The 23,334-nt window shown below is 34.3% G+C and overlaps 1 protein-coding gene across 2 annotated transcripts in view; it reads right to left on the bottom strand.

Annotated features, from left to right (window-relative positions):
* Positions 1 to 21,356, bottom strand: part of bun (bunched) — a 402,219-nt gene extending 380,863 nt beyond the window's left edge. Inside the window, exon 1 of one of the 2 annotated variants that reach the window (XM_065499807.1) lies at positions 16,181 to 21,356. In XM_065499807.1, coding sequence (XP_065355879.1) covers positions 16,181 to 19,647 — 3,467 coding nt within the window. In that variant the 5' untranslated portion in view covers positions 19,648 to 21,356. The remainder of the gene's footprint in view (positions 1 to 16,180) is intronic. The other variant, XM_065499808.1, reaches the window with a different exon arrangement.
* Between the last annotated feature and the right edge of the window lie 1,978 nt (positions 21,357 to 23,334).

Raw genomic sequence — 23,334 nt, 5'->3', positions numbered from 1 at the left:
ATACAGAGTACAAAATTGTATTCTTAACGCATTTACCTTTCGCATCGAAATTGCTTTCGCATCGCAATAGAGAGTAACCCCCCAGATAGAGATGAAAAGAGAAGAGGAAAGTCAGATAGAATAAGGGAGTAGAAGAAGGAAAGAGGAAGGAGATCAGAAGAAGAGAGGTGAGGAGAATATTGTGCAACAGTTATTTGACGGATATTGTGTCATTCCGTGGAGATTCTCGTGTCTGTCTTGATTAGCCAATTGCTTTTCCTAATAAAGACATTGTTGCACTCTAACTTCATTTCCGAAAGCTCAGAAAGACTATTTAAGGAACGATGTCCCAGAAACCTGATGCGTAGATCTCCTAAAGCCGGGCAATGACAAAGAAGATGCAAAAAGCCCTCATCCTCCTCTTCATTTTGACAATTTCTACAGAAGTCGTTGTAGGACAGGCCAAGTCTCCTCCTGATGCATAGATCTCCTAATGCCTAGCTGAAGTCGTTATAGGACAAGCCAAGTCTCCTCGCATGGTGGCCAAATATGCAGTGTACGGTTATTACAGCCTCTATATTACTTAATTGTGAGCGTGTCAGGTCAAGAAGATTGTTGTCCGTCCTCGCCAAATTCTTTTACATTGAGCTTGATAGGAATAGAATGTGATTTTTGTTTCTTATAGGCATATGAACGATCATGTTCGGCCCCTGGTGGCTATGAGTGGCGATCACTGCCATCAAATCTCTCAATCATCTTTTTTCTGGAATTTCAGCTGATATCAAGCTTCCATTATTTGCAGTAAATTTCCTCACTTTGCTTTATCTAATTTAATTCTTCTAAATAATTCTTTTTTATTATTAAATATTAATACATTGTATACTTTATAATAAAAATCCTCCAAGTCAAAGTATTTTGAACCTGATTGACTTTATCAATTTAATAATATTAAAAAAAAAAAATTGCAAATAATATAATAATTATTTATAAATTCGCCATTGACTTTGAAAAACGCCAACAAAATAAATATAAAAAGAAATAAACAACAATATTCAATGTTAAATTTAATTAAAAATAAAATGAAATTGCAATTAAATTGATAGAAAGACAAAAAAAACAACAACAAAACAAGGTAATGCTGGCGCACACTCACAACGGCAGATCACATCAGACGCCTTAAAAGAATGACAAGAGTTAAGCCAAAGAAAATCCAAGAAAAGAAAGAAAAAAAAAGAAATTTAAGCAAAGTTCAAAATAAAATTAATCATTTTAAAAATACATATCAAGCACTCACTAATAAGTAACTAGATGGATGGCTGGCTGGTAATTTTCGGTTAAAACCAAAAAAAAATATAAAGAAAAAAAATGGCGCAAAACAGATCATGAATATTTTCTTTGCTAAACGCCAATAACAACTGCTGTTACTTGGTGGTTGCTTGGTAGTCAGTCGCTGATATTGCACATGCGAATTTTTTTTTTTTTTTCGTTTAAAGCTTGTGTTTAAAATTAAACTGAAAAAGAAAAAAATTTACAACAAACAAGAAAAATATTTTTATGTATGTCGAAAAAAGATTGCGCGTGTTGGTACTTAAAACAAAAGTACAGAGCCACCATTATAAAGCGTCAAACAAACAGACCGACTGTAAGTAAGACCGACCATGGGTTAGACATGCTTTAACTGTGTTTTTTTTTGCAAACTTTAAAATAGTTATGATCCACTGTGAATGTGGTAGTTTATCTGTTTCGTTTTTTTCTCCTTCTTCCCCTTTAGGTTTTTGAATTATTAAATTGGCTGGTGGGAAGAGAGAAGAATATGAAAATTGAAATTGTTTGCAAAGTGTGTTGGGAGAGGGAGGCATAACAATTGTATAAAGTAGCAAACATTAGGGGGTAAATATTTAAGAAAATTCAAAGTGACTTTTGGCAATGAAGCTCTATTTGGAGATATTGTGTTTCACTGATCTTCGGAATTAAATAGCCCTGATCGTGATATTCGTGTTGCTATGAGTGTGGACAACTGTTATAAAGTCTCGTTGCAATTGATTCAATGACATTGTTTTTGAGTGGTACCTCAAAAGTAAATTTTCGATAAGACTAAACCAATTTTTCCCAACCAAAGGATATTTGTTCAATTTTAACGTATATTGAAGCATATGGAGCCAACAGCCGATCGCCAGTGGAACTGGTTAGATGTAAGAGATGTTAGTTAGTTGCAGCTACCATTGGAGTGTTGCTAATTTCGGATTCTGTGGAATCTCTCCAATTTTTGAGCTTTCAGATTTCCATCGGATGGTGACCAATCGCCAGTGAAACCAATTTTGCCTAATGGATCTTAGATCGTTACAGATTACACCAGAAATGTCTCCATGTTTTGAGCGGTCTACCAGCTTTGGAAACTGAAACGGACTATTTTACCTCCAACCACTTCAAAGAAACATTAAAATAATTGATGTGTAGTTCAGAAGTATTTGTCATTCAAGACGAACGAAGGTAAACATTATGTCTTTTGAGTCAAATTGACGCTAATAATAGAGGAAATTGTACATCAATAATCGTTTGCCAGAAGTATTTGGAGAAATATGTAAAAGCAACCATCAATCACTTTATGACAATCCAGTACATCTGAAACAATTGACTTTTTCGAAACTCAAAACATCGTGTTGAATGGATTATCCATTTCACATCCACATCTTTCACCAGAACATCTGAACCATTTGACTTTTCGGAAACAAAAAACATCGAATTTTTGGATCATCCAAAGCGTCCTAAAGGAACAATTTTCCGCCCATGAATATTAAATAACGGGACCAAATTTGTAGTGTTTCTCCAGCATTTGATGGTGTGACGAATTTGTAGAAAGGCCGTCAAACTCGAACGCTTTAATATCAGGCTCTCTGCATATTTCAGAGCAGTACAGTGTCGATTTGGAACTTACTGGCTTCTTTATATTCTCACACATTAAAAATGAAGTGGTGTCAACGTTGTTCGACTCCTAAAGAACATTATGAAGGTGGAAATCTGTTTCAGGACAACATCTTATGTCCAATAAGCATTTGCTCTGCGAGATGGCTGGTTTAAGTCTCGTTGACTTTCCGGGCATCGGAAAGCCTCATAAGAACAAGTCTAGCGGACTTAAATCACACGGTCTTAGTGACCAATTCAGTATGTAAACGAACCAAAATTTACATTATATCGTGACCTTTACCTTCATTTAGACTGTCCTCGTCCCATATGCTGCTCAATCGTGTAACTTGCGCAGATGATTCGGCATCAGTAACTGAATAATAAAAAGCCTGATTTGACAGACGCCGTCAAAACAACATGGCCACCACAGAATTTCAACCGCCCTTATTGGAAAGCTTCAATTAGGAACTTCTTATAATTTTTTTTAAACAAACACAAACTGCGAAGCGTTTTACTTGTCTGTAGAAACACCCAGAGTCTCTGGGAGGAATCGAATCCGCAACACTTGGATTGATAGTCCAGCTCACTATCGTCTAGTCTATCAAGGCACCCATGATATGATAATACATTTAAGAGTGACTCCAAATATTTAACCGCTGCTTGCGAAATATATTGCAAATATTTTGGCCGAATGTAGTTTCCAACAGAGACCTCTGGCAAAGAACAGGCATAACTCCAATCCGCATAGAAATTGCAAAGAAGAAATGGAGTTGTGTTGGCCATATTTTGAGAGGACCTCATGATGATATATAAAAGATGGCAATTGACTGAACCCTCAAGGCAGCAGGAGAAGAGGTAGACCAGTGAACACCTGGAGAATGCAATTAGAATCCGAAATTAGCGAAACAGGAAGATCTTGGTTTCAGATAAGACTAATGGCACAGGACAGATTCCGTAACGAAGAATTTCGTTACGGCTCTTTCTTCCAACTTGGAACCATAGGAATCAAGATATATTATTGACACTTGAAGTAGAATTGTTATGAGGAAATAAAGCAGAAAAAGGTAGTAATTGACAAAGAACGAAAGGGATTAGTTTCATCAAGGAAATACTCGCAAATTCTCTAAAGGGATTAAAGTAGGGATTGTTTCAAAAAGCAGCATATGCGATGGATTAACAGCAGAGTAAAAATATGTGGTTGAGGTATTAGAATCTTAAAATCTTTAGAGGTTAGTTTGAGCATAATTTACATTGCAGATAAAACTGAATCGTTGTCGCAACCTGTCTTTCTCCCAAACAAGTGATTCGATAGAGTACATCGATATTTTCGGTTCCAGAAACAGGAAATAAGTTAATAAATATGAAATAGAAGAAAATATGGGCCACTACATTTGAAATTAAGCAAGCGGAATCAATTAATTGACATTAAATTCGATTGTCACAACCAAACTGTTGTCTCTATTTACAAACAGTGAGAATTTTATAAGAAATTAAGGCATTTTACCCAAAGTTTCATGTGAACTCCCCTACTAAAATGTTTGCTAAACTTTTAAAAGCGAAAAAAAGAAGAAACTTAACAAATAAAGACACACAAAAATGTTTGCCAAAAAAATATTTCAACAAACATGAATAAAGTTTGAAAAAAAAAACATTGGATCATTTGAATGATTCATAAGCAAAAAAAAAAACTAAAACTTTGCTGAATTCAAGAGCCAATGTAAATGTGTTTTTTTTAAGTTGTTTCTCCTCCACCAAATCAAACAACAATTGAAACTTTCTTCGATCTAGAAACCGAAACACAAAGATGAAAAACGGGAAAACTAAAAAAAAAAAAAAATGGAAAAAAAAAATTAACATCATTGATCTCCCAGACACAAACATACTGCATGGAAAAGATGTTTAATGGTGTTGTTTGTTTTTACCGACCGTTTGTGGAAAATTATACCGCCTTTTGTAAGCACCTAGAGACAGACACAACAAGCCAAAAATAAAACTAAAAACAATATTAAACAAAAGTAGGTGTTGATGAATCATAAGGCGGCCTGGCTGGCAAGCCAGTCGTCTCAGCCAGCAAACGAACGAACACAGACATTGTGAAAATTTATTTTAGCTAAATTGGTAAGACAAGCTTGCTATAGCTATTAACTGGTTTTTCTTTTTTAGCCAACCAAACAAATAAAACAATATTAATAATAATGAAAACCATTTACAATTATTTTACCATTCAAATAATGCAACAAACACAAAGACAATGACACATTCATAACCAACACAACAGCTGAAATATACCATCACATTAGCACAGCCGGCAGTCAGGCTGCCATTAACATGACTCCAACTAACTAACAACCAACCAACCTCCAGTGCAACAGAAGGCTACAAAAAAAAAATAGCAGCAGTCGTCAGTCTATGAAAAGTTTATTTAGCAAGTAAATATTTGCACGCAAAATACTATTTATATACACTTAAGCATTAAAAATCATACAAATTAAAAAAAAATATGATCGTTTGCTTTTCTTTTAAACAAAACCAAACTAATAACGCTGCTTTTTTTGCCTGCCAGAGGAGTTAAGTAAATATTTGATCAGTTTAGCCATTTTTTTGCAATGTTTCATATTTAACACCCTGTCTGTTCTTTTAATGAGCTTCCTCTTTAGCTTTTAGTTGGTCTTTATGGGAGGGTAAATATTGAATTATTTTTAATTGATTTCTAGGTCATCTCTAGTTAGTCTCTGGCTCACCTCTCTCTAATGTTAAATTTTAGTCCATTTTGGTTTTGTGTGGTGTTTGTCTTAAATAAATTAATTTTTAATTTTACCTTGAAGTTGTGGTTGTAAATAAATACATTAAAAATGTTTTAGTAATATTTGTTTTGACACAAAATTTTAATTTGAAAGCTGTATCAGATCGAAGGAAAGTTTGGATATTTGTCCATTAAAAGAGCAATTTGAGAAAAAACAAGTAAAAGAGCCGAATCTTATATACCCATCACCAAATTATACTTCAAAATACAAATTTTAAATATTTTTAGCAAAAAAAAATTTTTTTTTTTTTTCAAAGATGCATTTTTAATTTTTTGGAAAAAAAATTTTTCGAATTGTTAATGCATTCAATTTTTTTTAAATTTAAAAAAAAATTTTTAAATTTAAAATTTTTTTTTTTAAATTTGTTTGATAAAAAAAAATTCGGGTTAAAAAATATTTTTTCCGATATATACCCTTCTCACGAAGATGAAGGGTATAAAAACAATTGTACCAAGAATTTAACCGTCCATTATATAAAGGGCTATCCAACAAGAACGGGGGTCTACACCAATCTGTGCTGGAAGTACTAACGAAATTATGCGGCCACGCATAATGCCACGGATCAGAGACCAACAATTTTAATTGACTAAGCCGCATAGATCCGGCTGAATTTTAACGATAGCCTGGATTATATAGACTTTGAGGCTTCAGAAAACATCATAAGAAAAGGCTTAGCGGGGTTTAATCGCACAATCTTGATTGGAATTCAAGTCACTGGTGCGAGACCCTTAAATCGTACATCTTCAAATTAACTTCGACAAAACCAAGGTTCTACGTATCAATACAACTAGTTCTGAGTCAACAACATAGAGCTTGAGGATGTGCAATCGATTTGCTACTTAGGAAGTATCATATCCACCACAGGCGGCTTCGTTTTTTCTCCTCAAATGTTCGCTCCACCCTGCTATATGGATGTGAGTCCTGTGACTCTTCTGCAAGCGATATACAATCCCTGCAAGTATTAATTAACCGCTGCTTGCGAAATATATTGCGAATATTTTGGCCTAATGTAGTTTCCAACAGAGACCTCTGGCAAAGAACTGGCGAAACACCAAACGCATAGAAATTGCAAAGAGGAAATGGAGCTTGGTTGGCCATATTTTGAGAAGACCTCATGATGATACATCAAAAATGGCAATTGAGTGGAACCCTCAAGGTAGCAGGAGAAGAGGTAGATCCAAAAACACCTGGAGAAAGCAACTAGAATCCGAAATTGGATAAATTTGGTCTGAGATAAGACTAACGGCACAGGACAGATCCCGATGGAAGAATTTTATTAACAGGTGGTTGCGAAAAATATTGCAAATATTTTGGACAACGTAGTTTCCAACAGAGACATCTGACAAGGAACAGGCAAAGAGGAAATATAGTTTGGTTGGTCATATTTTGAGAAGACCTCATGATGATATATCAAAGATGGCAATTGACTGGAACCCTCAAGGCAGCAGAAGAAGAGGTAAATCCGCTAACACCTGGAGAACGCAACTAGAATCCGAAATTAGCGAAACAGGCACAGGACAGATCCCGATGGAAGTGTTTTATTAAATCCTTCATGCAGAATATGCATTGTGGAATACAACGTTTGATAGGTAGCTCAGCAGTACAGGAACCACATGCAGTCCATGTCCATATCGTTTCTTGTGGATGCATTACCAACTGGCCATTCATCCAAAAATACTCCAGGTCGTTAAGACCAACGTATATTAATTTTGATCATAGTTTTATAATTTATTTATAATTTGTTATCGTTTAAATGTCCGCCGTGGTTTCGCACTGCGGCTTCAATCCAAGATCTTCAATTTTCTTTGACTCTGCACATAGATCGGGTACATAGGATAACCTGGATTATGTTTACTTTGAGGTCATCGATCAATTGTGGCTTCTGAAACTTCCATAAGAAAATCTATAGCGGGGTCAAATTACACAATGTTGGTGGTCAAATCGTTCATGCAGAATCGCCGTTGTGGAGTTCGCAGATTGAGGCGCCGTCCTGCTGAAACAACACGCCGTTCACATCCGTATTTTTCAATTCGGGTCAAAAGCAATTGGTTATAATCAGGGCAACCAAAAATATGCTCTAAAAAAAGTGTTTTATGCGCATAAAATATGCACTTAAAAACGAAAAATATGCACTTAAAATATAAAAATATGCACTTAAAAATAGTTGGTTATTGTTTGATTTCAAAGTTTTATTAATAAAATATATGAGAAATAAAATAAATATTGAGCTCATAAATTAAAATTGGTTATTATAGCATTAAATTTCGATTTTGGTGACTTGAGCACTACATGAAAATAGTTTGGTTCAATTAATTTTAATATATTTAGCAACGAGTATACTTAAGTTTTGAAATTTCTTAGACAATCTTAATTAATTGATTTTTCTCATATTTTAAAATGTCTAATTCTTCCAAAAATTTTTAAAATTTTTCAATACGTTTTTATTCTACATAAAGCTATAAAAACTACTTTTTTAACATTTGAATTATGTTTCAAAAACTCTATGGAGAGCATGTGTAATTTTTGTACGTCTTCCAAAATTTAAATAGAATTATCAAAAAGCCTTACAATAGTGGAATGATTTGTTCTATTTAAGACTGCGGTAATTAAAAAAAAAACATTTTGTTGCAGTTTTATCATTGGGACTCAGAATGCCGTTACAATTTCTATGTTTGATCCTTGCTCATCCATTGTTTCGACTATCGATATCCATGTATGTATATTGTTTTTAATGATTTCTTAATATCTTCGTTACAATTTTTGAACGCGAAGTTTTCGATGAATCTTAATATTCTGAACATTTGTTGAATAGTTGTTTAGTTTTATATTAGTGGTAAACTGTTAATGCCCAACCATAACTGGCTCAAGCTACCTTATGTTTTTTTTAATGTATTCAAAATTTTAAGAAGTTGGCCTAATAACATACAATTTTGAAATTTTCTTTTAATTTTTTTACATATTTTTTACTAAAAATTTAACTTATGAGGTGGTGGTAAATTTTACACCCATTCTTCATTTTTTTAAAGTTTTATCAAAAAGGCATGCGAAATAAAGTGCCTGGATTTTTGTTTCAAATAACATTTTGCTTTCTTTTTTATTTTTTTTAAATTAAAATTGTTGTATCTTATTTTTGAAAAGCACATATTAACGAAAAAATGTTTTTTAAATTAAAATTTTTTGCAAAAATTATAAGGTGTAAAATTTACACCACATCTGTGACTATGTCAAAAATTTTCCCGTCATAAGTTAAAGGTTAAGTTAACGAAAATTCGATGAATATAAGTCGATTATAGATATTCTAATTTTTTCTTTAAGTAGATTATGCCAATTATCATGGACCTTAACAAAATATTAAAATATAGAAATGAATGAAATGAAATTACAATGCAATCAATAAAATTACATTAAGAAAATAAAATAATAAAAAAAAAAAGAAATTATGCAACAAAAATATGCAGTTATGCGTTGAATATGCAAAAATATGATATAAAACGCAAAATATGCTAAAATATGCAGTAAAGAGCAAAATATGCAAAAATATGCACTAACAAATCGATGCCAAAATTCTTAAAATTGTCTGAAACGGATAAATAACTAACTCATATGTTTATACGACGCACAGCAAAAAATATGATATTGCATATTTTTGGTTGCCCTGGTTATAATAGATATTTCGGCGATGGCCTAACCAAAATTGTTTTCGAAGAAGTAAGGATCAATGATGGCGCCGGCTGCAAATCCACATCAGAAATTAATTTCTTGTGAATGCATTGGCTCTGATGACCCATATGTGTTGACTTTGCCACACTTTCCCATAATTTTGCTAGTTAAACACCCAGTAGTTCTAAGAGACTGTCCCGAACTAGAGATTTGATCCATCCATCATTTACGATGACAACTAGTTACATGACCAGTTATTTTAACACTTCCATGTCCCAAGCAAGGGATTAATTGACTTTGTTGGATTACAATGAGACTACCTGATAGCTGGTCTAAAGTAGTAAATGCATTAGATTCTCATACCGGTTACCTTACTAGCTACCAAACTGATCACTTCCCAGCAGTTCTAGGAGACAGTTACGAACTAGTGAATTTACCCATCATTTAGGGAGACAACTAGTTACATAAGTAGCTACGTGACTAGTTCATGTCCTAAGCAGCGTGTCAATTCACCCTTTTGGATTGCAATGCGACTGTCTTAGCTGGTCCAAAGTAGTCCACGCATTGGATTCATTTACCTTACTAGCTACCTAATTGGTTACTTGATCGGCTACATTACTAGTTATTTTACCACGTATGAGTGCTAATTGATCTCAATTAGTCATTTAAAAATGCATCTCATAGATAGTCCAATAACCGATTGCTAGTAGACAAACCTTCCTCTGATAACTCTCCAATAGATTACTTCTGTTGGGTAAAATAATTACATTTTAAAGTGCAGACTACACTCTAGGTTACTAAGAGACACTTAAGTGACAATTGACATGGGATGTCAGTATACTTAAGCAAAAATAATATAAACTGTATGAGAATTAGATCAACACAATTTGTATAAAACCTTTCTCATTAGGCAATTTAGTTGATCTTGTGTTTGTAGATGTCAAAGCTAATGTCGCGTTAAGGAGAAGACAAGTTTACATGTTATTTTGTTGTTGGAAAGGGGCCGTATTCACAAAACAGTGCAATGCAAAATAAACGTTTGAAGTGACTACACTCTAGATTACTTAGAGACACTTAAGTGACAATTGATTACATGGGATGAACAAAATAACCAATTGACAAAGAGAACATACATGTCAAATAACCCAAAATATATAAATTGGAGTTAAGCAAGGGATAATTTGACAACTGGCTTAACTGCTCAGCATTTATCCAAAATTGCTCCTAGTCAAATAAAGCTGATGATGACGTTACCACTAACGAACACTCAGTTTGATAATAAAGTTTTATCATTTAGACGTGCTGCTCAATCGTGTAACTTCCCATGGTGATTTGACATCAGTGACTAAATAGTAAACCACGGAATGGGCAAATGCCGCATCCGACTGTCAATGTCAAAGATAAAGATGAGGTTGATGAGATGAGAATATAAACAAATTTTGATTATAAAGTTTACTATGAATTGGCATAAGTGATTAAATAATATACTATAGATTTAACAGTCACCGCCAAAACAATAGGGTCGCCTCATGCTGTCAAAGTCGACCCGCTCTCATTGAAAACCCCTTCATAATACAGCAGCTACAATTCATAACTCTTCAGCACTATCTATTACTTACTAGAGAAAATGATTGCTAATTCCTACAAGTGAATATTGTATATTTTTGTGCCTCGGAATTCGTGAAGCCTTGTCATCCAAACGATAAAGAATAAAAGACCTCGAGCTGAAGTATCTAAAGACAATGATTCCTGGTAACTGTAATGCGGCAGTAGTTTCCTGAAGATGACAGGCAAAGGATAAATAATACAAGTCTTCCAGCTCATTTGTAATGTTTTTTTTATTTATAATTTAGTGTTTAAATATAATTCTGTAATTCTTAATTGTTGGGTTATTTAATTAATTTTATTATTAAAATATAGGAACTACTATAAAACAGTAGTTAGTATGTATAACAAAAACATAAATATAAATAATTATATTATTTAAAATTCTCCAGCTCTTTTAATTTCATTTGTAGTTCAATTTGTTTGATGGCCATATTAATTTTATGTTCAGCTTCTTTGATAGCTAAAGATTTCTGTTTAATTTCAATTAAACTATCCAATCTTTTCAATATCTCCCGGTGGTACTGATCTTTAGCTTCAATTCTCATTTGTAGTTCAGCATTTCTAATCTCCATATTCAGTCTATGTTCAGCTTCTTTTATAGCTAAGGATTTGCGTTTAATATCGATTAAGCTATCGAGTTTTCTTAGTAACTCTTTTTGATAAGCTTCTTGAGTTTTTAGATCTTGTTGTATTCGATTTGTTTCCGATCGCCTTAGGTCTACTGGCTCTAATTTGCATTTCTTTGTCATAGGGTTTTCTAAAAACTCTTTATCCGATGTATCCGAAACCTGTGAAATACTGCTATGTAAGTTGGGTCGTGAGCTGTTTGTTTTACCACCATATGTTTTAGTTTTAATGCCAACAGCTTTTAAAATTTGTTTTTCTATAGATGTAAATAACTTTTCTTCATGTGCAGCCCCACCACTTGCTGTATTCTTAATACAGGATTTATTAACCGAAATCTTCCTTTTAACACTTTGCTTTTTTTGTTGGTTATAAACCTAAGAAGAAATTGTTAGTAAAGTAATGTTAAAAACACTCGTTCCTCACACCTGGCGCCATGATTTTGAATCCTTTATAGGCGGCCCTGCAGAATTAAGTTGCGCTGTTAGCTTTTCCCATAACCTATAGGTCATGACTTTGCCTTGGCCAAAATTCAGCACAACACCTTTTGCAAAATCGGTATAAGCTGACATAAATTCATCTAGAATTTCATTTTGGGCCGCATTTATGTGTATTATGTTTGACCTATGTTTGTTATATAAAATTATAATAATGAGTTAAGTAGAGATGTAAATAAATACTTACATTTTTATGGTATATTTACAATAAATTTATGGTATATTTACAAAATGTTTGGAGTATTAAGTATTTGCAGGCAAAATTATATTATTATGGACAATTTTTGACACTAATTTTCAACAGAGATACATGCTTTTAACCAAAAATGACTCAAGGAAGAGAATTTCAAAATAAAGCAATATCACACATACAAGTCATGTTTCGCAAGATATTGACTCCATTATCCATCCCCATTTGCTTACTGGTCTTGGGATCAAAACTTCACCACGAGTGGAAAGTTATTGCGTTTGTAATTTCTACAATATTAATTTGTAACCCTATGAATCATTCAGGATTTTTATATATAATGGATGTTGGTTGAAATAAGTTTTCCGAAGTTCCCAGATAACCTAGGGATCCACGCGTATAAATAAATAGTTGAGATATAAACAAGAAACCAAGACTAACTCGATTTTCCCAGGCTATCGACTCCATCTATCCATCTCCCTTCGCAAACTGGTTTTGGAATCAAAACTTGAACATGAAATGAAAATCATTCCGTTTGTAACTCCTACAATATTTATAATATCTACAAGGTCTAGACATTAAAAATCTTTATATATAAAGGAGTCGATTAAGAACTTTCTTAATTGTCTGTTTCGAAAAAATGTTCCAAATCGGTCCAATTTTCAATCATTCTGTAGGATATAGCCGCCTGAATTTGAGCTATGCCCTGGGTTATGTTGACTTGGAGGACATCGTTCGTTTGTGGTTAATTGGAAGATACCTACGACTTCAGAAACCAACACAAGATAAAGTTTAGCGTGATAAAATCTTACGATCTTAGTGGGCAATTCTCGTCATCTCCACAAGAGATAATCCTACTATCAAACCGTTCATGCAGAATGTCCATTGTGGCGTACGTTATGTAGCATGTATCGCCTTTTATTTGGAGACTCTTGTGGGAGAACTAAAGAAAGTGGAACTAAATCTTTAACTTCTAAACGGATAGTTCGATTTTAATAAAATCTTCCTTGACTAGGAGGTGTAGCTTAGTTTTGAAGGTGGATTTTAAGCACCAAGAAGATAAGCTGAAGCTCATCGATTGCTCACTAAAGCTTATGGTGAATGTCTTCCATCGGTTTCAACGTGCGAGAGATGGTTTGTGCGGTTCAGAAGTGGTAATTTTGAAACGGATCACAAAGATCGAGCAGGTCAGCCAAAAAAGTTTGAAGACCAAAAATTGGAAGATTGGAAGATCCACGAAGATTGTTGTCAAACTCAACAATCGCTTGCAAAATCATTGGGAGCTACTCAAATAGCAATTTTGAATGTGACTTTATACACCAAGGAGATAAGCTGAAGCACTCCGATTGCATACTAATGCTTATGGTGAATGTCTTCCATTAGTTTCAACGTGCGAGAGATGGTTTGTGCAGTTCAGAAGTGGTTATTTTGCCAAAAAAAGTTTGAAGACCAAGAATAGTAGGCATTACTCCATGAACATTGTTGTCAAACTGATCAAGAAAAGTTTGAAGACCAGGAATTGAAGGTATTACTCCATTAAGATTGTTGTCAAACTCAACAACAGCTGTTCCATTGGCTTCAACGTGCTAGAAATGGTTTGTGCGGTTCAGAAGTGGTTATTTTGAAACGGAAGACAAAGATCCCCCAGATCAGCCAAAAAAAAGTACGAAGACCAAGAATAGTAGGCATTAGTACATGAAGTTTGTTGTCAAACTCATCAAGAAAAGTTTGAAGACCAAGAATTGGAGCCATTCCTCCATGAAGATTATTGTCAAACTCATCAAGACCTTGCAAAATCATAGGGAGCTACTCAAGCAGCAATTTCAAAACGTTTACGAGCTGCAGGATTCATCCAAAGCAGGGAAATTGGGTACCATACGAATTGAAGAGACAGACCTTGAAAGGCTTTTTTGCATGTCCGAAATTATGCTTGAACACTATAAAAGAAAATAATTTTTGCACCGAATCATTACTTGCGTTGACAAATTAATCCATTACAATAATCCGAAGTGTATGAGATCGTATGTGAAACCCATCGAACCAGCCGAATCGACACCAAAGCCAAATATCCATGGCGCTATGGTAATGCTCTGTATTTGGTGGGAGGAAAAGAATCCTATATATTATGAACTGCTGAAATCTACCCAGCCATCTCAGGGAACCTGTACCGAACGCAACTGATTTGTTTGAAGCGGTCAGACATGAAACCGTAAAATTCCATCATGACAACACTCGGCCACATGTTGTAATACCTGTTAAAAACTATTTAGAATGAAGTGGTTGGGAAGTTTTGCCTCATCGGCTTTATAGTCCAGACATTGCCCCATCCGACCACCATTTGATGAGATCAACGGAGAACGCTCTCTCTCTGGATACGTTTCGCTTGGGAACAGAGTATCCGAAATTGACTTGAATCGTTCTTGGTCTCAAAAGATGAGCAATTCCTTTGCTTCGGAATCCATATGTTGCCAAAAAGATAGGAAAAGGTCATAGCAAACAAAGGCAAACAAATTTATATTTCAAAAAAACTAAAAATTTAAAAAAAATCAAAAATGATGTCAAATTTTTGTTCTCGATCCGATTGGAAAGATTTTAATATACATCTCTTTCTTTTTATTTGGACGTACTGCTCAAACGTGTAAATTGCCTTGGTGATTTGGCATCAGTAACTGAATAATAAATAACAGATTTGACTGATGCCACGAAAACAATATGGAGGCCACAGAAAATCAGCATCGACCAGTTTTTATTGGAAAAAACAGATTTGTTAAGGTTAGTCTGGGTTAATAAGAATTGTATTATTTATAGTTTCAGAGGAGAAAGATTTGTTAACTAAATTATCACTCATTTTTTCAAATTTTTCAGCTTTTAAATTAAGTTCTACATATTTAAATAGGTTCATCTATAATAAAATAAAACAATTTAAATAAATATTTGCATATTAAAATGAAACAGAAAAAATTCGTTTTCCATTGTTTGCCATCTATATGGATGGCTCAATTAGCCGGCTCCACCCCATCATCATTATCATCATTGTACACTTTAAAAAAAAATTAAATGCACAGCTAATAAACGTTAAATTAAATTTACTCTTGCTCTTGACTAACTTAATTTAAATTTATTTGCATCAAACTTATTTTGTTTAATTAGAGCTGGGAAAAGTTGAAGAAATGAAGTTTAACACTTGAAATTTACAAAACTTCTTAAATTCCTCACTAAAATAAGTTTTTCATTTGGAGTATAATGATAAAAAAACAAGACAGAGTGCTAATTCGGCTAAGCCGAATTTTAAATACCCTCCACCTAAATATAATGAGAATTGCAGAAAATACACAGGAATAAAGAAAATACACCATATTCAGTGTTCCTTATTCGGGCTTAGCACTAGTTATAAGGAATGGTACAACGTATTTAATACATTATGGCATGAAGTTCAATTGGTGTTGTTCGAAAGTGGACCTAATATAGGGGCCTCTATGGGGCTAGGAGAAATCATGGTCCGATTCTTAAAATTTTCCTCAAAGGTTGTTCTTTTTATCATGGAAATAACGTGAACAAAATTTAATTTCAAATTGTGAAAAATACCTTTTGGAGTTTGTCTCACATTTTGGTTCATAACTCTGGTTCAGTTTGACCGATTTCGCTGATTTTTAATACCAAACTACTTAGGACAGTAATAAACATTTTTCTTGAGATCCTGCTAACTTTGTTTCTGTATTTTGGACTTGATAGTGTTTTACACACACACAGATGGACATAGCTCAATCGACTAACAATTTCATAAGGATTTTGTTGGTTATCACATGAATATTTCTCCATGTTACACACGGAATGACCAACTTATTTATTCCTTCAATACTTTTGGTGGTGAAGGCTATACAAAGAAATGTAAATAACTTAAGAGTTTAGGAACTTACCTTTCAGTCTCTGTTTCCGTATTTTGTGATGATGTGGATGGTTGCTGTGGCTGCTGCTGCTGCTGTAATTGTTGTTGTTGCGGTGGTTGCATTTGTTGCTGCAGATGTAGTTGCTGATTTTGTAAAACTGTTTGATTATCAAGATTGGTAGTCGTATTATTGTTATTATTATTATTAATGTTGTTGTTGTTGCTGATGGCAACATTTGTTGGTAATGGAGCATTAGAAGAAGTTATTGGTAAAATTGTGGCTGTCGTAATGGGATTTAAATTAACAGTACTATTGCTACTATTGGCACTAACACTTGTTGGGGGAGCACTATCGATAGGTAATTGTGGTTGTTGTTGTTGCTGTAGCTGTTGGAGTTGTTGTTGCTGTTGGAGTTGTTGCTGCTGTTGTTGATGCTGCTGTTGGAGTAGTAGTTGTTGTTGCTGCTGCTGTTGTTGATGCTGTTGTTGGAGTTGTTGTTGTTGTTGCTGTGGCTGCTGCTGATATTGAGCAGGGACATTGACATTTGCAGGTTGCATTATGATATTGGTAGGACCAGCTTGCTGTTGTTGCTGCTGCTGTTGTTGTTGCTGCTGCTGTTGCAATGTGGCCAATATATTTGAATTGTCCAACATAGATGCTGGAGCACTTTGCTGTTGTTGTATATGATGTTGTTGTTGCTGCTGCTTATGTTGCATATCATAACTGGTCATTTGAGTTAGAATGGGCATAGTTTGCCCTGGAGCTAGAGGCTGTTGCTGTTGTTGCAACTGCTGGAATTGTGGTGGAAGTTGTTGTTGCTGTTGTGTGACTTGTGCATGCGCCTGCTGATGTTGTTGCTGCTGCTGTTGTTGTTGCTGCATTTGCTGTTGTTGCTGCTGCATTTGCTGGATATTAGCTACAGCCGCAATATTTTGCATATTGTTCAATCCATCGGTTTGTGAAGATTGCTGTTGCAATTGTTGCTGCTGCTGCTGAGGAACAGCCTGTTGCAATTGTTGCTGCTGTGGAATCTGTTGTTGAGTCATCTGTTGCTGCATAACCAGTCCGGCTTCATGCATCTGTGGTGATTGCTGTGGTGGTGTTTGTTGTGGTGTACCTTGGAAGCTGGCAGCCACGAAGCTAGGTGGTACTTGCATCTGCTGAGGAGCTGGCGACATAGGCTGCTGCTGCTGCTGTGCTTCTACGCTATAGCCCAAACTTTGCGTCTGCTGTTGATTTTGATTAGCTACAGCCATATTGTTATTATCCGTAGCTATGGAAATATTACCATTTTGCATGTTTATGTTGCCTGGCAATGTGCCAGCATGTTGTTGATGCTGCTGCTGTTGCATGGCTAACTGTTGTGGTTGTTGCATAGGTACCTGCTGCTGCTGTTGTTGTTGTTGTTGCTGCATGGCTTCATAATTGACCGGTTGCGATTGCCCCGGCATATAGCCACCACTAGCCGCAGCTGCTGCCTTTTCTGAGGCCGCTATGGCTTCCTCTTGCTTCTTTAACTCTTCCAATGATTTTTTGAGTTTTTGAGCTGCTAAAGTAGCATAATCCATGGGCACTGTAGGTTGCACAAGCTCGGGCTGAGCCTGAGCCGTCATTGTCATTTGGGGTGTGGCATTGGCATTGATCTCTTGCGGAGGTGTTTGATACTGCGGCTCTTGTTGTTGCATAATCTGGGTTTGCTGATCCGTGCCCTCCACATATTGCTGCATACCATGCACCACTGTTGCCGGGGCAGTGGCTATGCCTCCACCGCCTCCGCCTACATTAACATTAGTATCTGGGTAATTCCAATTACCATCAGCAGTTGGTGCAGCCGAGTTATCTATATGATTTTCCAGTGCTGCCGCTGCTCCTGGTCCCAATATCATACTTTGCGTGGTTTTCGGAGCATGTTCTCCATTATCCATGCCTCTTGCTTTCTCAGTCTTTTCATTGTTGTTGCCAGCACCACCAACACCACCACCTCCACCACTACCATCTTCTTTGCCCGATACACTACTATGATCCAGATAGTCCATACAAACCCAGCGGCCACGACGAAACGGTTCGGTGGATTCGATTTTAACCACCTTAAAACGTTCACTGCGATGCTGGGTTGTGTCTTTGACATCCTCCTTTTTAATACCGCTGCCACTGGGTACTACATTAATGAAATTATCCCCCACATTCACTTGCACATTGGAGATGTCCTGAGCGCCCAAGGTGGCCACTACCAGACCATATTGCGAACTGGTTGGTATGACAGGTGCGGTGCTACTCAAGGCATCATCTTGATGATAATAGATCTCCTCCTTGGAGAAGGTGTCCTCCGACATCGAGGGTGTTTCGTTCTCCAAGTCCGTGATGCGACTGTTGTCATCAGTATGAGATTCATCGAGGTCATCAGCCGACTCCTCTTCTCCATTGTCGGCAGCCACCGCACCTTTGGGATGACCAACCGTTACGGAAGTTATTTGAAACGATGAAGTAGTCTTTGGTTTACGAGCACCACCAGCGGCATGACCATGACCATGGCCGTGACCCTGAATATGACCATGACTGTGATGACTACGTGGAGCATGTGAGCTGCCGGATACGGCCGAAGCAATGCTATTATTGTTATTGGGCGATGAAGCCTTTGAAGAAGCCGTTGACGACTTGGACGTAGTAGATTTGCTATGACTAGCATTGGTGCTAGTCGATTTGGGTGCAACCGAAGCTGAACTTGAGCTGTTGTTAGTCAAATTTGAGTGAATACTGCTATTGCTGGTAGCATTCGATAGAGCATCTGCCATACCACCGGCAGCACCATGGCCTCCACTAGCTGGCGGTATAGCATTTAGACGAAGACTTTCACTTGTGGTACGATGTATGGCTGTTGAATTGCTGTTGGTGGCGCTCGAAGATGTTGAATTGTTCTGATGATGGTGATGATGATGATTCGTCATACTGTTGTGTTGATGATGATGGTGATGATGTTGCTGCTGCTGCTGTTGGAAGTGATGTTTTTCCGTGGTATTCTTTTCGCCATTGCCGGTACCAGCTGCTGTATTGCCGGTCAACGAGTTCATTTTGGTTAGAGTTGGCTTCTTAATGGACGTAGTACTAGCGGGTCTAACGGACGCTGTTGTCGTCTGTATGGTATTACGTCGTATGGCCTTAATTTTGGCGGTCACTTGGCGATCAATCATGCTGCGTGCCGACTGTTGTTGGGACTGCTGTTGATTGATTTCTTGCTGATGCTGATGGTGATTGGCAATAACAATGGTTTGGGGTTCGTCGGGCGATGAAGCCGAGTTATTTTCGTTTGGTGGCGTGCTGGGCGATGTTAAGGCCGAGGAGAGTTCTTCGGAATTTTGCGTAGATAATGTTTGTGAGTTATCGTTGTGTGAATGTTGCTGTTGTTGTTGTTGCTGCTGTTGCTGACTGTGATGGGGGTGCGTTTGATGTTGTGTTGACTGTTGACCGGAATCTTCTGTAGCGGTTTGATTCTCGGCCATAATCGGATTTTTAAGCGTGCGCAACGTTTTTAGCAGCAAATCCAGGATCGTTGTTATTTCTTTCAACTCTAACCCGGAGTGTAAGTTATAAATAAAGGCTTTATTTAGTTAACGATAACGTAAGATTATAAGTTTCCGAACTTAAACGAGTAGGTTGTTATTAGGAAGGTTTTTATAGTTTTAAGTTTATGCTTATTTAAATAATCCTAGGTATGATTTTTTTTTAAAGTAATTTAACTAAATTTGTTTAATTTTAAACTATGTTTTTACACTTTTTTTTAAATTTTCTTAAAAGAACTCTGTAATGTTCTTAGTTTAAAATGATTATGATGTTGTCTGATTTACTGATCTTTTTACTTGGTGGTGGATTGGCTGGTTGAACTGTTATGTATGTAGTTATGATCAAAAGCTCTCACTCTCTCTCGCTCTGTGTAATTCACAAATGTTTGCCTTTCCAAGCTGTTGTCGTCGTGGATGAGGTTAAACAAACACACAAAATAAGTAAAAAATATAAATTAGATTTAATTGAATTTGATCAACACACTAAAGATCATACGCTTTTTTTATGGTTGTTATTGTTATAACTATGATTATTATTATATTTTTTTTTATTCACTCAAAATAAAATTATCATCATCATCATGATCATGAAGACACAATGCACAAACTTAACTTAAACGACAACGACGACGAGGGCGACGACTGCGATAACGATAACGACGGCGACGAAAATAACAATGTTTTTAGTTTTATGGTCTCTGGGTAACGTGTTAAAAGTCTTAACAGAAACTTAAGCGAAAACGTGGTCAACAAATGTTCAACGCTTAGAGACGCGACTTTACGTTTTGTGGTATAACGTTTAACTACGCGACAATTTTTTTGATACATATTGTGTTAAACTGGTCGTAAGGGCAATATTTATTAACGACGACATAGCTTAAACGTAATTGAAACGACTGCATTACCGTAAAGTTTAAAAACAAGCAACAAAAACAACTTAATATTTATATAACGTTTGTTTTTTTTATCTTTCTATATTTTCAAATTAACGTTATTCGTTGAATAGTACTATTTCACTCTCACGCTATCTCTCTTTCACAGTTTGTTTGGGAGAGAGTTTTTTTAAAGATGGAGGAATTGTTTTGCTGGTGTGGTGAATTTAAAGATGTGGTGGAAATGTTCAACTAATTGTTATTGTTGTTGATGCTGTGTGTTTGTCGTTGTTGTGATGAATTGTTGTGGTTGTTTGTTTTGAGTTGAGTTGAATCGGTAAAGAGATGTGTGTTGTTTATTTATTTTTTTGCTTACTTTTCATTTAATAGTAATAATAATAATGACAATGATGACGTTACGATGTTGATAATAATGACACCATAAAAAATAAATTTTTCTAATTTTATATGTATTATTATTATTATTTTATATTTTAACTACGTTTTAACCTTTATCAAAGCCACATTTTTATCATTTTAAATTGATTTAGTTGTATGTGTTGAGGTTTTAGGGGGTGTAATTTGAATTTGATTCTTCTTTTTTGTTATTATTATATTTAAATTTTTTAGAATTTTGATTTTTTTCTTTTTTTTTAAACTAAAATGACTTTGTTATGTTGACTTTATTATAATTTTGTTGTTGTCAATTTAATGTTTGTTTATTACATTAAATTTGCGATTATAATAAATTTCAATAAAAAAAAACTTTAATTTCTTTAAATCACTTTGGAGAAAAAAATCTTAAATTAAGTTACAATTGTAGTAGAACAGCGAGGAAGGGTAGATTAATTTTTCTTTATATTTTTTTAAACTAAAATAGGTATTTTTTTAAAAATTTATTTGAAATAAACACTTAAAATATCTAATAGAATTTTTGCCAAATTGTTAAACACTTTAGCTTTTTTTTAAATATACTTTATAATAAAATTAAACTTTTTTTTGTAACACTCTAGATGAATAATATTATTTAATTTTTTTTTAATTTTATAAAAAAAAAATTCACTAGTTTATGTTGTTTGTTTTAAATGAAATTGTTGGTTGGTTGGTTAAAAATTTAGCGAAAAATGTTTAAAGATTCCGTTTTAATTTGCGTTAAGTTGTAACTGTAAAGAGAAAAAATATATAATTAATAATTATTATAACCAATGCTTATTTAGTTATTAAAAATAATGAATTTGCCCATATTTTTTTAAACGAAATTACGTTTCAATCTTTCTATATTTCAAAAAAAAATAAACATTTTTGCCATTTTAAGTGTGTTTTTATGTTGTTTTCACAAATTTTCTTATTTAACTAAGTTAATAAAGCGTCATTTTATTTTTAAATCCTCATTATTATTATTTGGTTATTTGTTTTTATTCACTTTTATAGCTTTGATTTTTAGATTTGAATGTGTGTTCATTTGTTTGTTTTATTTCCATTAGTTTTTGTATTTACTCGCGGTTTTTTTTATTTTCTGGTTGTGCAAATATTTTAACAATATCACTTTTAGTTAAATCAATACATCCATCAATGATCATGAATGAAGATCATTAGTTTTCACAAGTTGTTATTTAAGAATATATGTATAGAATAAGCAATTAATATTTTAAAGAAGTACAAACAGTGGCGGTAGCTATTTTAGCTGCCGCTGTTAATGATGGATGTTAATGAAAGTTTAAGAACTATTTTCTAAAGTTTGAATATAAGAAACTATTTATAGATCAAAAGCTAGGTTTGCTACCGGTTAAATGGTAACGGTAACGCTAATTTGGATAATTTTGGTAACGACAACTTAACGGTAACGGTAATTGATGTTATTTCTGTAGTGATATTTTAAATTATTAGTATGTACTCGTATAATAGCAATAAGTTTTTTCCAACATTTTAATTTTTTAATTTACTAGAGAAATTAATATAATGGTAAAAATTTTTTTAATTTTTTTTCCAAAATTTTAAAAATTAGTGAAAAAAATTTTATACAAAAAATGTTTCATGTTTCATATTTTTTCCAAAATTTTTCATGAAGAATAAATTCGAGTTAAAAAATATTTTTTCCCAAAAAAATATATTTTCCGAATTTTTTTTTTCCAAAATTTTAAAAATTAGTGAAAAAAAATTTTATATAAAAAACAATTATGAGGGCTATATTCGGCTGTGCCGTATCTTATATACTTAAAAATATTTTTATTTAAACAAAATCAAAATTTTTTTTTTCCAAATTTTTTTTTTAAAAAAGTTTTTTCCAAATTTTTTTTTTAAATTTCTTTAATTAATTTTTTGGAAAAAGAATTTATGACAAAAAAAAATTTTGATGAAAAAAAAATTCGGGTTAAAATTTTTTTCCGATTTTGACCCATTGTATGTCCAACTTACTATGGTCTTATATACGTCGTTGCGAAGGTCTTTGAAATATCTATCATTAGATATAGTCTATATTAATGACTTAGTAATCCAGATATAGGTCAAAAATCGAGGTTGTCCTAGTTTTTTCCTTATATCTCAGCCATTTGTGTACCGATTTTCTCGATTTTAAATAGCGACCGAGCCGGAAGAATTTCGGAGATATTGATGTATGAATCGTGTATGTAAGTTATTTGGGAGGTTCGGAAAGTTGATTTCAATACACAGACGGACAGACGGACATGGCTATATCGATTCCGCTATCTATAACGATCCTGAATATATATACTTTATGGGAAATTACAAACGGAAT

This window comes from Calliphora vicina, chromosome 2, assembly GCF_958450345.1.
Source record: "Calliphora vicina chromosome 2, idCalVici1.1, whole genome shotgun sequence".
Classification (NCBI taxonomy): domain Eukaryota; kingdom Metazoa; phylum Arthropoda; class Insecta; order Diptera; family Calliphoridae; genus Calliphora; species Calliphora vicina.
Note: the sequence above shows the minus strand (reverse complement) of the source record. Positions and strands in the feature narration are given on the sequence as shown.